Source organism: Bos taurus, chromosome 12, assembly GCF_002263795.3.
Source record: "Bos taurus isolate L1 Dominette 01449 registration number 42190680 breed Hereford chromosome 12, ARS-UCD2.0, whole genome shotgun sequence".
Taxonomy (NCBI): domain Eukaryota; kingdom Metazoa; phylum Chordata; class Mammalia; order Artiodactyla; family Bovidae; genus Bos; species Bos taurus.
In genome coordinates this window covers 43,995,700-44,009,599 of record NC_037339.1, presented here as the reverse complement: position 1 = coordinate 44,009,599, position 13,900 = coordinate 43,995,700, and the positions used below count along the sequence as shown (strand labels likewise).

General features: G+C 35.3%; 1 protein-coding gene across 1 annotated transcript in view; it reads left to right on the top strand.

Moving 5' to 3' along the window:
- Positions 1-10,608, top strand: part of KLHL1 (kelch like family member 1) — a 526,330-nt gene extending 515,722 nt beyond the window's left edge. Inside the window, exons 10-11 of the mRNA NM_001193055.2 lie at positions 4,479-4,650; positions 10,549-10,608. Of these exons, the coding sequence (NP_001179984.2) occupies positions 4,479-4,650; positions 10,549-10,608 (232 nt within the window). The remainder of the gene's footprint in view (positions 1-4,478; positions 4,651-10,548) is intronic.
- The last annotated feature ends 3,292 nt before the right edge of the window (positions 10,609-13,900 follow it).

Genomic DNA, 13,900 nt, shown 5'->3' with positions numbered 1-13,900 from the left:
CACTGCTGTGTTTTCCAAATTTGCTGGCATTTGAGTGCAACACTTTCACAACATCACCTTTTAGGATTTGTCATTCCACTCTATAATCATAAGGGGTTTGATTTAGGTCATACCTGAATGGTCTAGTGGTTTTCCCTACTTTCTTCAATTTAAATTTGAATTTGGCAATAAGGAGTTCATGGTCTGAGCCACAGTCAGCTCCTGGTCCTGCTTTTGCTGGCTCTATAGAGCTTCTCCATCTTTGACTGCAAAGAATATAATCAATCTGATGTCAGTATTGACCATCTGGTCAATACTGTGTAGAGTCTTCTCTTGTTGATGGAAAACAGTGTTTGCAATGCCCAGTGTGTTTTCTTGAAAAAAAAAAAAAAATCTGTTAGCCTTTGTCCTGCTTCATTCTGTATTCTAAGTTCAAACTTGCCTGTTACTCCAGGTATTTCTTGACTTCCCACTTTTGCATTCCAGCCCCCTACAATGAAAATGACATCTTTTTTTGTGTGTTAATTCTAGAAGGTCTTGTAGGTGTTCATAGAACCATTCAACTTCAGCTTCTTCAGCATTACTGTTCAGGCATAGACTTGGATTACTGTGATATTGAATAATTTGCCTTGGAAACAAATCGAGATCAATCTTTTGTTTTTGAGATTGCATCCAAGTACCGCATTTCAGGCTCTTTTGTTGAATATAAGGGCTACTCCATTTCTTCTAAGGAATTTTTGTCCAGAGTAGTAGATTTAATGGTCATATGAGTTAAATTCATCCATTCTCCTCCATTTTAGCTCACTGATTCCTAAAATGTCAATGTTCACTCTTCCTATATCCTATTTGACCACTTCCAATTTGTCTTGATTCATGGACCTAACATTCAAGGTTCCTATTCAATATTGTTCTTTATAGCATTGGACTTTACTTCCATCACCAGGCACTGGGTATTGTCTCTGCCTTGGCTCTGTCTCTCCATTCTTTCTGGGGTCATTTCTCCACTAATCTCCAGTAGCAAACTGGGCATCTACTGACCTGGGAAGTTCAACTTTTAGTGTCCTTTCTTTTTGCCTCTTCATACCGTTCATGGGGTTCTCAAGGCAAGAATACTGAAGTGGTTTGCCATTCCCTTCTCCAGTCGACTAAGTCCTGTCAGAACTCTCCACCATGACCCATCTGCCCTGGGTGGCCCTATATGGCTTGGCTCACAGCCTCATTGAGCTAGATAAGGCCATGGCCCATGTGATCAGATTGGTTAGTTTCCTGTGATTGTGGTTTTCATTCTCTCTGCTCTCTGATGGAGAAGGATAAGAGGCAATGGAAGCTTCCTGAAGGGAGAGACTGACTGAGAGGGAAACTGGGTCCTGAGCATGGGCAGGAGTATGCTCAGTAAGTCTTTAATCCAGTTTTCTGTTGATGGGTTGTGCTGTGTTCCCTCCCTGTTATTTGACCTCAGGCCAAACTATGGTGGAGGTAATGAAGATAATGGTGACCTCCTTCAAAAAGTCCCATGCATGCACTGCTGCACTCAGTGCCCCCAACCTTGCAGCAGGACACCTCTGACCCATGCCTCCACTGTATACTCCTGGACACTCAGGGGCATGTCTGGATCAGTCTCTTATGGGGTCCTTTCTGGGTCCTTGTGCACTCACGGTTTTGTGTGTGCCCTCCTAGAGTCTGTTTCCCCAGTCCTGTGTAAGTTCTGATGGCTCTGTGGTGAGGTTAATGGCGACCTCCTCCATGAGGGCTTATGCCATATCCAGGTCTACTGCATCCAGAGCCCCTACCTCTACAGCAGTCTAATGCTGACCCGTACCTCTGCAGGAGACACTCAAACACAGTTCTGTCTCAGTCTCTGTGGGGTCTCTGGGTCCTGGTGCACACAAGGTATGTCTGAGCCCTCTGTATAGGCCATGGAATTCTCTAGGCCAGAATACTGAAGTAGGTAGCCTTCCCAGATCCCTGAATCTTCCCAACACAGGGATTGAATCCAAGTCTCCCACATTGCAGGTGAATTTTTTACCAGCTGAGTCACAAGGGAAGGCTTGTAAGATGTACTTGTGTTTTCTTAATTTTCCTGTGGTATTCGTGTATGAGAATGTCTTCATTATTTGAGCTTTACTTAAAATTTCAGAAGCCTTCAGAAATGCATTTATTATTCTTTAGTGCAATTAGCGTTAGATTTTGTCTGTTTTTCTCTCTTTCTGCAAAGTGAGCAACAAAGTCTGTTGTGTAGATAGTAGTTGAAAAAAAAAAAAATCCTATAGAGCTGAATAAGAATCATACGGGGACTGAAATAGGACTTCAGAGAAAGCTATTTAAGTGAAACAATTGTGACAAATTTAATATTTGGTTAAAATTAAAAAAAAAAAATAATAACTTGGACCCTCTGCTTCAATCTCTTGATTTACCAATTTCTCCTTTCAAGTGATTCCCAAGTAACTGTCACTGAAACATAGTTCTGTTCATGTTGTGTTTCCTCAAATGTCAAGTTTTCTTATTTTTCTATTAAATAAACATGAAGTACTTTCATACTCTGGGAATCAAGTAATCTATTCAATTCAGTTCAGTTCAGTTCAGTCACTCAGTCATATCGGATTCATTGCGACCCCATGAATCGCAGCACGCTAGGCCTCCCTGTCCATCACCAACTCCCGGAGTTCACTCAGACTCAGGTCCATCGAGTCAGTGATACCATCCAGCCATCTCATCCTCTGTCGTCCCCTTCTCCTCCTGCCCCCAATCCCTCCCAGCATCACAGTCTTTTCCAGTGAGTCAACTCTTCACATGAGGTGGCTGAAGTACTGGAGTTTCAGCTTTAGCATCATTCCTTCCAAAGAAATCCCAGGGCTGATCTCCTTCAGAATGGACTGGTTGGATCTCCTTGCAGTCCAAGGGACTCTCAAGAGTCTTCTCCAACAGAGTCTTCTCCAACACCACAGTTCAAAAGCATCAATTCTTCAGCCCTCAGCCTTCTTCACAGTCCAACTTTTACATCCATATATGACCACAGGAAAATCCATAACCTTAACTAGAGGGACCTTTGTTGGCAAAGTAATGCCTCTGCTTTTCAATATGCTATCTAGGTTGGTCATAACTTTTCTTCTAAGGAGTAAGCGTCTTTTAATTTCATAGCTGCAGTCACCATCTGCAGTGATTTTGGAGCCCCCAAAAATAAAGTCTGACACTCTTTCCACTATCTCCCCATCTATTTCCCATGAAGTGATGGGACCAGATGCCATGATCTTCGTTTTCTGAATGTTGAGCTTTAAGCCAACTTTTTCACTCTCCACCTTCACTTTCATCAAGAGGCTTTTGAGTTCCTCTTCACTTTCTGCCATAAGGGTGTTGTCATCTGCATACCTGAGGTTATTGATATTTCTCCCAGCAATCTTGATTCCAGCTTGTGCTTCTTCCAGCGCAGCGTTTCTCATGATGTACTCTGCATAGAAGTTAAATAAGCAGGGAGACAATATACAGCCTTGATGAACTCCTTTTCCTATTGGAACCAGTCTGTTGTTCCATGTGCAGTTCTAACTTTTGCTTCCTGACCTGCATACAGATTTCTCAAGAGGCAGGTCAGGTGGTCTGGTATTCCCATCTCTTTCAGAATTTTCCACAGTCTATTGTGATCCACACAGTCAAAGGCTTTGGCATAGTCAATAAAGCAGAAATAGATGTTTTTCTTGAACTCTCTTGCTTTTTCTATGATCCAGCGGATGTTGGCAATTTGACCTCTGGTTCCTCTGCTTTTTCTAAAACCAGCTTGAACATCAGGAATTTTATCATTCACGTTTTGCTGAAGCCTGGCTTGGAGAATTTTGAGCATTACTTTACTAGCATGTGAGATGAATGGGATTGTGTGGTAGTTTGAGCATTCTTTGGCATTGCCTTTCTTAAGTAATCTATTAGCTGATCAAATATCACCTTTTAAACATTGGTTCTTCTTATACATTTGATCCTAAACACACTGCACACCTAGTTTTCTCAAAGCTGCCCATGCACTTTTTTTTTTTTTTGCACTTGTGTTCTTTTGTGCAAATATCCTCTTTTTTTCTAGCAAATTAGGATAGACTTTCAGACTTTATTTAAAGAAGATTTCAAAAGTGAATTATTTTATAATTCTCCCAGATTTCTAACCATTACTTCTGTTTCATGATCATAGCACTTTATTTGTACTCTCTTGAAAGAACCTCATTCCACTGTAGAAAATATTTTCATATCTGTCTTTCTTAGGAAAAATTATGATATTCACTTTTGTGAAATGACTCTGCATCCATCTAGTTAAGAGTCTAGCCATATTTTTAAAATACTTTAAACAATAGAAAGCCCAACTTTGTGGATATTGGCTCTGCAACATGTGTTCAAATAATTGAGCTTTAAGGAAAAATGCCAAGTTTTCTTTTCCATGGCTTGTTTTGAAACAGCATCAAATATCTAATAGTAAAGTTGAATGTGATTAGAATATGTTATATCCTATCATCCTTTTATTTTAGATACGATCCCAAAACAGACACATGGACTATGGTGGCTCCTTTGAGTATGCCCAGAGATGCTGTTGGAGTCTGTCTCCTTGGTGACAGATTATATGCTGTTGGTGGCTATGATGGCCAGACATACCTCAACACTATGGAATCCTATGATCCACAAACTAATGAATGGACGCAGGTAAAATTGTTGCCAGCTTAAGTTGCTTCACATATAAGAATTTTTTTCATTTACTTCCTGTGGAGAAGATGTGTACATACAATAGTGTACTTAGTTGAATTACTCTGAACTCAAAGTGACTGATTTTTGTTCATGTTCATGTTCATTTTATTAAAAGTTTATTAGATCATATACTTTTGTGTACTTTTCTATTGTGTATTCTATACTTCAATAAAATTTATATTACAGAGTGGAATTTATGCTTCAGCGGGATTTTCATTTTAAGTCATACCAAGGGACAGGGACTGAATTTTAATCAACTGAAACAAAAAATAAAAGTGAAATATATTTGTTCACAAAAATTTAACTTTGCATGGTTTTAAAAATAACAAAATGAAGTGGATAGAAGCTTATAGAAATTAGCTTTCTGCTTCCCATTTTTTGCTTGGCTATCTTTGTTATGTTCCTTGCTACCTATGGCAGAAAGAATATTCCATGGGATGGTGCTGCTGGAAACTCCAAATGAAACTCTTCACAGCCATAATCATAAAACAAAAGAACTTTTTTCAAAAAGGCCCCCAGAAAAATAGCAAAGAGGCCTGAATGGTCTGTTGCATAATGCATTCATTCCTGGCTGAACACTTTGTTCAAGAAGATGGAGAAAAATAATTGGCTGATCTTAGATTAACCTTCAACTATACACAGCAATTAGAGATTCAGGATCATGTTCAGAGAAGCTTCAAAACCAGTCAAATATCTGGAGAATGTGTGTTGGGGTGGGGAAACATAAGGGTAGGACACCTTAATTAAGATGGAAAATACCTTATGCTTACAGTTACTATAGACTTGCTTGTAATGAGGGGAATGGGTATGTTTTCAGACTTTTTCCTTAATACTCAATTTCTCTAAACTTTTTTTTTCTTTCTAAATCTCTCAATATTTCTTATTTCTCTGCTTTATCAGAAACTTAAAATCAAGAAACATTTCAAACAAACAAACCATTTTCCCACCAGTGGGTACATTTAAATTCCCAAGTCTTACTTAGTTGAAGCAGAATAATAACCCGTCTCCTCGTATTCCCTAATGCATAGAGGGCTTTATTTTATTTTTTTTTAATTTTTGATCACAGAGATGGACTAAAATTTATATGAATAACTTGAACATTGATTGAAGTAAATTTTTTAAAAAAATTCTTACTTTTAAAGATACATAACTTCCTTTGATGATATATGTTCAACTACAATATTAAATAGACTGAGTTGGAAGTACAAAATCAAACTCATCATGGTCAAGCTAAAGTATCTGCCTTATGACTATTACTCTTTCCTAAGGGGAAATTCTTTGATTTCAATGAAGATAGATGCATTTGACAAAAGAGGATGAAAACAGGTAGAATGGAGGAAAGATCAGTGTAAATTTGGAGAACTAGGTTCTGTGTTTTCTGTGTTTAACTTTAATTGTGAAAAAGTAGTGTTCCTTATCCAGGGAGAAGAAAACATATAATAAGGTATAATTATTGCACTGAGAGTTTAGAAGATATATTTTAACTCCTTACATTCCCAAGTTCCTAGTTTTACAAAGGGAGCAATGCATGAATTATTTTTGATTTGCTAAGGAAGTACAAATTCAATGTTACATATCTTAAATGAACCACTTTTACAAATGAATATTAAATAAAGAGGCCTATGGGCATATAAATGATTTAATATAATATTTTCATTATATATATATGTTTATAGTAATGAGCCATTATGCTTATCATTGCTCTAAAATTGAAGTCAGAATAATGCATGTAGTACTAATGGGTAGAAATTTCCAACAGCCATTTTCCCTGATCTATGTTTTATTATATTCTTTTGGGTATATAGTATTTTACAAATAGCAAGGTGGTATTTAAAATATTTTAGAACAAAGTTATTTTAATATAATAGACATTAATTTTAAAATTTCTAAATTAAGATTTTATATCCATATCTTTTCATTCTTTATATTTTTAAGACTTTCAAGTGGTCATCAGGAAACCCACACAAAATCACTTTGGAAAATTTTCAGGATTCCAGACTACTAGAGAAAGCTCTCATATTTGCTGTATATTGCCTGTCACATTCCCTTCACTTACTCCACAGATGGACAAAATCAATTGGTGCAAGCATTAGAATAAATAAGAAAATTATATTGAAATATATAATAATGTATATTTGAAAAACTTCCCAAGCTAGCTAGAATTGGAAATAATGAAAATAGATGAGGGGACATTTGCAGATACGTGTCTTGCATAGGTACATACAGAACACACACATACATGCTTGCATGAGTGTGTGTATTTGTGTTTTAAATAAACTTGATTTTTCCACTTAAATTTTTTTTTTTTTTTTTTTGCGTATGATCTGGAACAAAATGTGTGTGCTTTAAAGCATAGAAATAAATTTTTAATTTTGTTTCCTCTAGCTTGAGTAAAATCATCCTTTCATGTGTTTCTTTGGTACATGGTCATAGTGCTGTCATGCTGCATCTATCTGCAGCTATAAAAACCAAATACAATATGTCATTTACAGTCATATATCGAAAGACTGGCATAGTTGCTAGCATGGGTAAGAGACGTGTGAGACTTTCTTAAGTGAATAAATTGTGAATTATTTTTGCAGCTCAGTTTACTTTGTTGTACATGGGTTTAGTTCATTTGCATACAATCAGTCTATAAGATATTCAGAATTAGTTTCAGGGAAGTCTGGTAAGATATTTGCATCTTGGATTGCTGTTTAATAACTAGTATCATGCCAACCATTTTAGATTAAAAATCCCATGGACGGAGGAGCCCGGTAGGCTGCAGTCCATGGGGTCGTGAAGAGTTGGACACGACTGAACTACTTCACTTTCACTTTTCACTTTCATGCATTGGAGAAGGAAATGGCAACCCACTCCAGTGTTCTTGCCTGGAGAATCCCAGGGACAGCAGAGCCTGGCGGTCTGCCTTCTCTGGGGTCGCACAGAGTCGGACACTACTGAAGCAACTTAGCAGCAGCAGCAGTTTACTCAAAAGTATAATGCTGGAGAGAGAAAAGGGCAGATTGTCAAATATGTATTAAGATAAACTGAACCAAGGGGAAGAGAGGGAAAACTCTCAAATATTTAAAAAGTACTTACATACAATACAATATATCAAATGCTTAAAATAGAATGATAAATGCTGAGGTAAGAGAAATACTTTACACTATGCTAGAACTTAAGTGTATTAGGTAGAGAAATCTTCTTTCGGGAAATTATATAAATAGACTGTGGAATGGCAAATAGATAATAGTTAAACAGATAAAAATATGGGGAGTGGTTTGGTTTAAGAAACAGAATTTTTAAAGAGTCATGGGAAGGAGAACACATGGCATGTTTCATTGAGCAAGAAATAAAGTGGTGAGCAATAAGTTTGGAGAGATAAAATGGGTCTTTAGGATATAAGGCAAGAAACCATGTTATAGAATCTTGACTTTACCATGAACCGAAAGGATAGTTAATGAAGGACTTTAGACAGGGAAAGTAAATAATCAGAATTGTGTTTTAAAATGACTGCACTTGATAGAATATGATTAGGAGAAAGATCAGAAATTTATTAGGATATACTTCACTAATTCACTGTAAGGGTGGGAATTTTTTCCTTCTTTCCTTCTAGTTTTTTTTTTTTTTTTTGCTAATCTAACACATTGACATAAGACAAATTAACAGGAAAAAAAAAAACAAATTTAATTTTGTGCATATGGAAACCCCATATGGACTCAAAAGAAATGGCCAAAAGCAGGAAGCTCTTATACTGTTTTAGACAGAATTTAGAAGACAAAGTGGTTTGGGATTAGGTAGTAAATTAGCAAAGAAGTTACAAGGTTTTCTGACACGGCCTTTCTTGGCCCTAAACTCCTTATGTCTGGTGATAAGGATGCTTTTTACACTCCTAGTAGAGAGAGGGTACCATCTCACATGAAAAAGTTATCTCCTGCTTTAAGGGGTCAAAGGAAGGTCACAGTGCTCCTTCTGCATGAAATATCACTCAAGTGTCTTTAATTCAAAATAATCAATGTGCCATAGTGGCATATCTTGGAGTGGGCTATTCTACTCTCCTTTCACACTCAAGGTGAAGTTGTAACCTGAACTAGTTGAAGATAGTAGGAATGGTGTAATTCAATTGGTAGGAGAGATAATTATAAGACCTGATGTTATTCAGCTGTAAGCTTGAGGGAAATGAAACTAAAGGCTGTAGATATGCTCTAGGTTCCTGTCTTGAGCAACTGAGTAGAAGGATAAAAGAAATAACAGAAAGAAGAGTAAACTTGGGGCAGTGGGGGAAGGGAGGGAGCAGCAATTCATTTTTACATGCAAATATAATCATGTATAGAGACATAGATGCAAATGTAGATAGAAGTATACTTCATCTGGAACTATGCATAGTAATTTTCAGTGCTAAATGCACATAGAGAGCATCTGGGGAACTCTTCAAAAATACTACGCAGAACTCATGTCATTCCTATTGAATGGTGGCCCTTGAGTAGTTATATTTTGTAAAAGCTCCTTAGATGGCTATGACATGAAGCAACACTTGAAAATCATTGGAAACTAAAAGAGACAATGGAAACTGTGTGCAATTTGGAGTCAGAAATATTGAAAATTGTAGACCTAAATGTTACCAGATTTATATCTCTTCATACTCCATTTACTGTAATATAGAGATGACAACATATGATGGGATTATAAAAGTGACTGTGGTGATCAACAAAAATTATTCTTAATACACAATATGCTATCAATATATCACATGCTCCTTTTTGCCTTTCACTTTGAGCAAATATCTGTGAAAAAGACAGGAGACATAACATTAACCTTTTTTAAAAAGACACTGTATTAAATGAAAGGTATAAAAAATGATATGAGAAGATTTTCTATTTGTTTTAACCTATAGAAAGATAGCAGGTGACAATAAGCACAATTAAAAGAACTAATGTATAATTAGATAATGGTGGTAATTTTCATATGTAGAGGATGGGATAGTGTCCTTTCTCAATCAATAAGATAGTGTATATGATCTGAAGTTATTTTGCTCTCAGCTACTTCATTTGCTACACTTGATTAATTTTATCTTCGGTTTGAAATAATATCCTATAATTTCTAATCTACCTGATATTTTTATGTAAATGAATTATTCTTAGAAAACTGTATCTAAAAATCATTGATCTCAAAAGTTCAAATTATTAAATTCTTAGCTTACCTCCATGGAATAAATTTTTAGTACAAATTCTTTAAAATTATTGCTTTCAATATATTTCTAGCCAATTTCATATTCAGGATTATTTTTTTAAAATCTCAGTTCTCATCAATAACACTCATAATATGGATTTTAAAATAGGCCCTGTAGCAATTGCAATTATGTTCTATTGATGATAGCATATTGAAATCACATCATTAAATGTCTCTGTTTAGAATGAATTAATAACACATTTTATTCAGTATAATATCTTTGGAAATGACTTTCCAGTGACTTCAATAGTGAAGCAACTATTTCATCTAAAATATGCTCCAAGCTATCAATTTGAAATTTCATCAAAAATGTGTCCAGGCAAGCTCCAGAAAAAATCTTTGCTGACAACTTTCCTATAGAAGCTTCACTTCATTAAATATCATTAAAGAATTTATTACTTTTATCAAAATTCCACAAATAATTGTAGGTTTTAAATACTTCAATATTCATATTATTTTATATAAATGCCATTTTTATTGTTTCCATGTTTATTGTATTACTTGCAGATATATTGGGAAATGATAATCATATTTATTAATATTTTCATGGATATGAATGAATGATTTAAATACATTATAATCTGTATATTTTTCCATAACAATAAAATGTGTCTTAAATCATATTTCTTTTTTTTTTTTCAACAGATGGCTTCCTTGAATATTGGAAGAGCCGGTGCCTGTGTAGTAGTCATCAAGCAACCTTGACTTATATTTTTGGAGAGATTTTATTTGCTGGAGTGGTTATTTTTATATTAGAGGGCAGGAATGAGAACTTCTGGAGATGAAAATTCTTCAAGAAAAAAGATTTTGGTAGATTTACCTACTGAGATCAAAAAAGGTAGAAGATGAAACAGAATTATGGGAAACAAGAGAACATCAAACTGCTGTGGGAACACTATCTGGTTGTATGTTAGTTCAGGAATGGTTATTGGTAATTTGTCTTGTATTGTAGCATACAATAACTAGAGTTACCAAGGCTCGTATTTCTTGGGCAGTTAAAAGGAGAGAGAAAGATTTCTGACATGGATAATTTCATGACTAAAGCTCATTCAATGTTTTATAATCTGTGATGATATTCCAGAGGTTGCCAAGAGTAGAAGACATGATATTTCATCTGACAGAATCTGATTGATTCTGCCTTAATTTCCTAATCAGATGTGGTCATACCAGGAGGTGGAATGATGCTTTATTAAACAAACATGCTTTTTCCTGATTTTCCTAAACTATGAGGACAATTAGAGAAACAGATTCATGCTTGCCTCTTGCACTCAGAAAACAGATCAAAGCTGCATATGTCATCCATGAGGATGGTTGAATTTTATTGCAACTGTATTAGCAATTTGAAATTGGCAAACACAAAGGATTGTTTTCATTAAGCTTACTATATTGCTTTGCTTTTTGATCACACTGAGAATCAATACAATTAAAGGCTTTTGCCTTATGATGAGTTCAGTGTAAGCATGGAAACTAGTTATTCTGAATGTTTAATATATATATATATATATGTATGTGTGTGTGTGTGTGTATATATATATATATATATATATATATATATATATGTATCCATTGCATGTTGAAACCCTTTAGAATTTTGTTCATAAAACATCTTAGAATTTTGAGGGAGAAATCTTTGATACATTCATTTGCAGTGTTAATGGCCATTGTCAGAAGGACGGCAGACTTCAGACCCTCATTCCCTACTTTTCAAACTTGCTACATTGATAAGCACATTATTTTATGCCAAATGTTTGTAATTGTTTAAAGCATATAGTGGAAATGTTATACAATGTCTTCAATAGATCCAGGTAAATGTTAAATATAATTAATAAATAATAGAAAATTTGCTTTTATCAGTGTACCTTTTTTCAATAAATTTTAATTCAGAACAGAATAAAAAATTCACAAGTTATTCTGCAAAAATAGGCACGTTTTGTTGCTTAAACTTTCATAAATCAAGGAGCATATATTTTCATCAAAATAAGCTTATTTCTTCCTACATATTATGCTGTCACAAAATGCAATCTCTATTGATTTTTTTTATGATCACTCACTTGAGACAGCAATAATGCTTAGAAAATTCGTATCCCATAATGAGAGTGCTGACAATCATGCTGCTGCTGCTGCTTCTGCTAAGTCACTTGGGTCGTGTCTGACTCTGTGTGACCCCGTAGACAGCGGCACACCAGACTCCCCCGTCCCTGGGATTCTCCAGGCAAGAACACTGGAGTGGGTTGCCATTTCCTTCTCCAACCCATGAAAGCGAAAAGTGAAAGTGAAGTCGCTAAGTCGTGTCCGACTCTTAGTGACCCCATGGACTGCAGCCTAGCAGGCTCGCCTGTCCATGGGATTTTCCAGGCAAGAGTACTGGAGTGGGGTGCCATTGCCTTCTCCGGATAATCATGCAGGAACTATCAATAGAAAGAAAGTCCCTCATTTTGAGTCAGTGTAAAACATGTAATTGAATTTTATTGTTGGGTAGTGGAAAAATATCAGAAACCTAGAAACCAAGAAAATATTGATAGTTTGTGTAAAGGAAATATTAGGAAATCCAATGTTTTTCCAATGTGTATATGTGATAAAATATTATCAGTCACATTTCAGAAAATAACATAATTATAAATACAAGATGTTAAGGAAGTATCAGTGATTTTTAATTGTAGTTAAAAGATATATAGCTTGAAATGCATATTTTAGCCATTTCAAATTATGCAGTTTACAATTCAATTTTTTTTTTTTTTGCCTATATGTTCTCTTCAATACATAGAACATGTGGATAACATCAGCTAACTGGAGTGGACAACTTATACTTGAAATGTTAAAGAATAGAGGGGAAAGTAAAATGATATATATCTATTTTTCAACCATTAAAAGTTTGTGGCAGTCATATTTAAAACTTGGTTAATACATTTATCAATGTTTCTACAAATAATTTTTTTCCCTAAGAGGAATATTCCACCAAACAACTTTGCTGTATCCAACCAAATATTTTCGATATGTGAAACATATTAGCCTGCTGCTGCTTGCATTTCATACTGAGTGTACACACCCAGTTTACCAGTCAAGGACATTGAAGAGCAGTTTGGGGAACAAACTCAAAGCTTATATGAGATAAGAAGAATGGATATTATTTTGTCATTTACTTTAAAATATATTGTCCTCCAAGGTTACATGCTAAATGAGTTTCAGGATGTACCATCTACCCTGCTATGACTCCAATCCAGGATTCTTGAAATTTAGCTTTGTCAACTGGTAATTCAGCTATGCTAAGGACGCCACTTCGGGGTGAAATTTCTGCTAAAGATAGGATTTACTATTTGGCTGTTTAATTAATAAGGTACATCTAAAGAAAAGAAGTATGTTAATAGAATATACTATTAACGTTGCTAGTTTTTCTAATATACTGTTCATGTTTTTTATAACATTGATGTCTCTGAAGCATATCTTATTTTTATAAGTAGCTCTATTTAATCTTCAAATATAGTAGTTTTTTGTTTGTTTGCTTGTTTTTAATTTTCCTGGTCCCACCACATATCATGTGAGATCTTATTTCTGCAGATGAGGGATCAAAACTGCAACCCCTGCAGTGGAAGTGCAGAGTCTTAACCACTGGACCACCAGGGAAGTCTCTGTGTAATCTGCAAATATTTTCAATGTTAATGAAATATCAATACTATTATTGATACAAGGAATATATAATATACAATTGTCCCACCATATCCATGCAGCATTGGCCTGCCAATGCCCATCAAAGGCAAGGACCTGCCCTGGGTGTCATAGTTTGTAGATGCTCAAGACCCATAGTCATGATTCGCATTCGTGGGTCCCACCAACCTCAGACTGTGTAGTATTGTATTTATTGAAAAAATATCCATATGTAAGTTAACCCATGCAGTTAGAATCCATGTTGTTCAAGAGTTAACTATAGTTCAAAATTATTTATAAAATTATAATCACATCCAAGTGTCCATACATGATAGTACTGGAATTTTTAATGTCA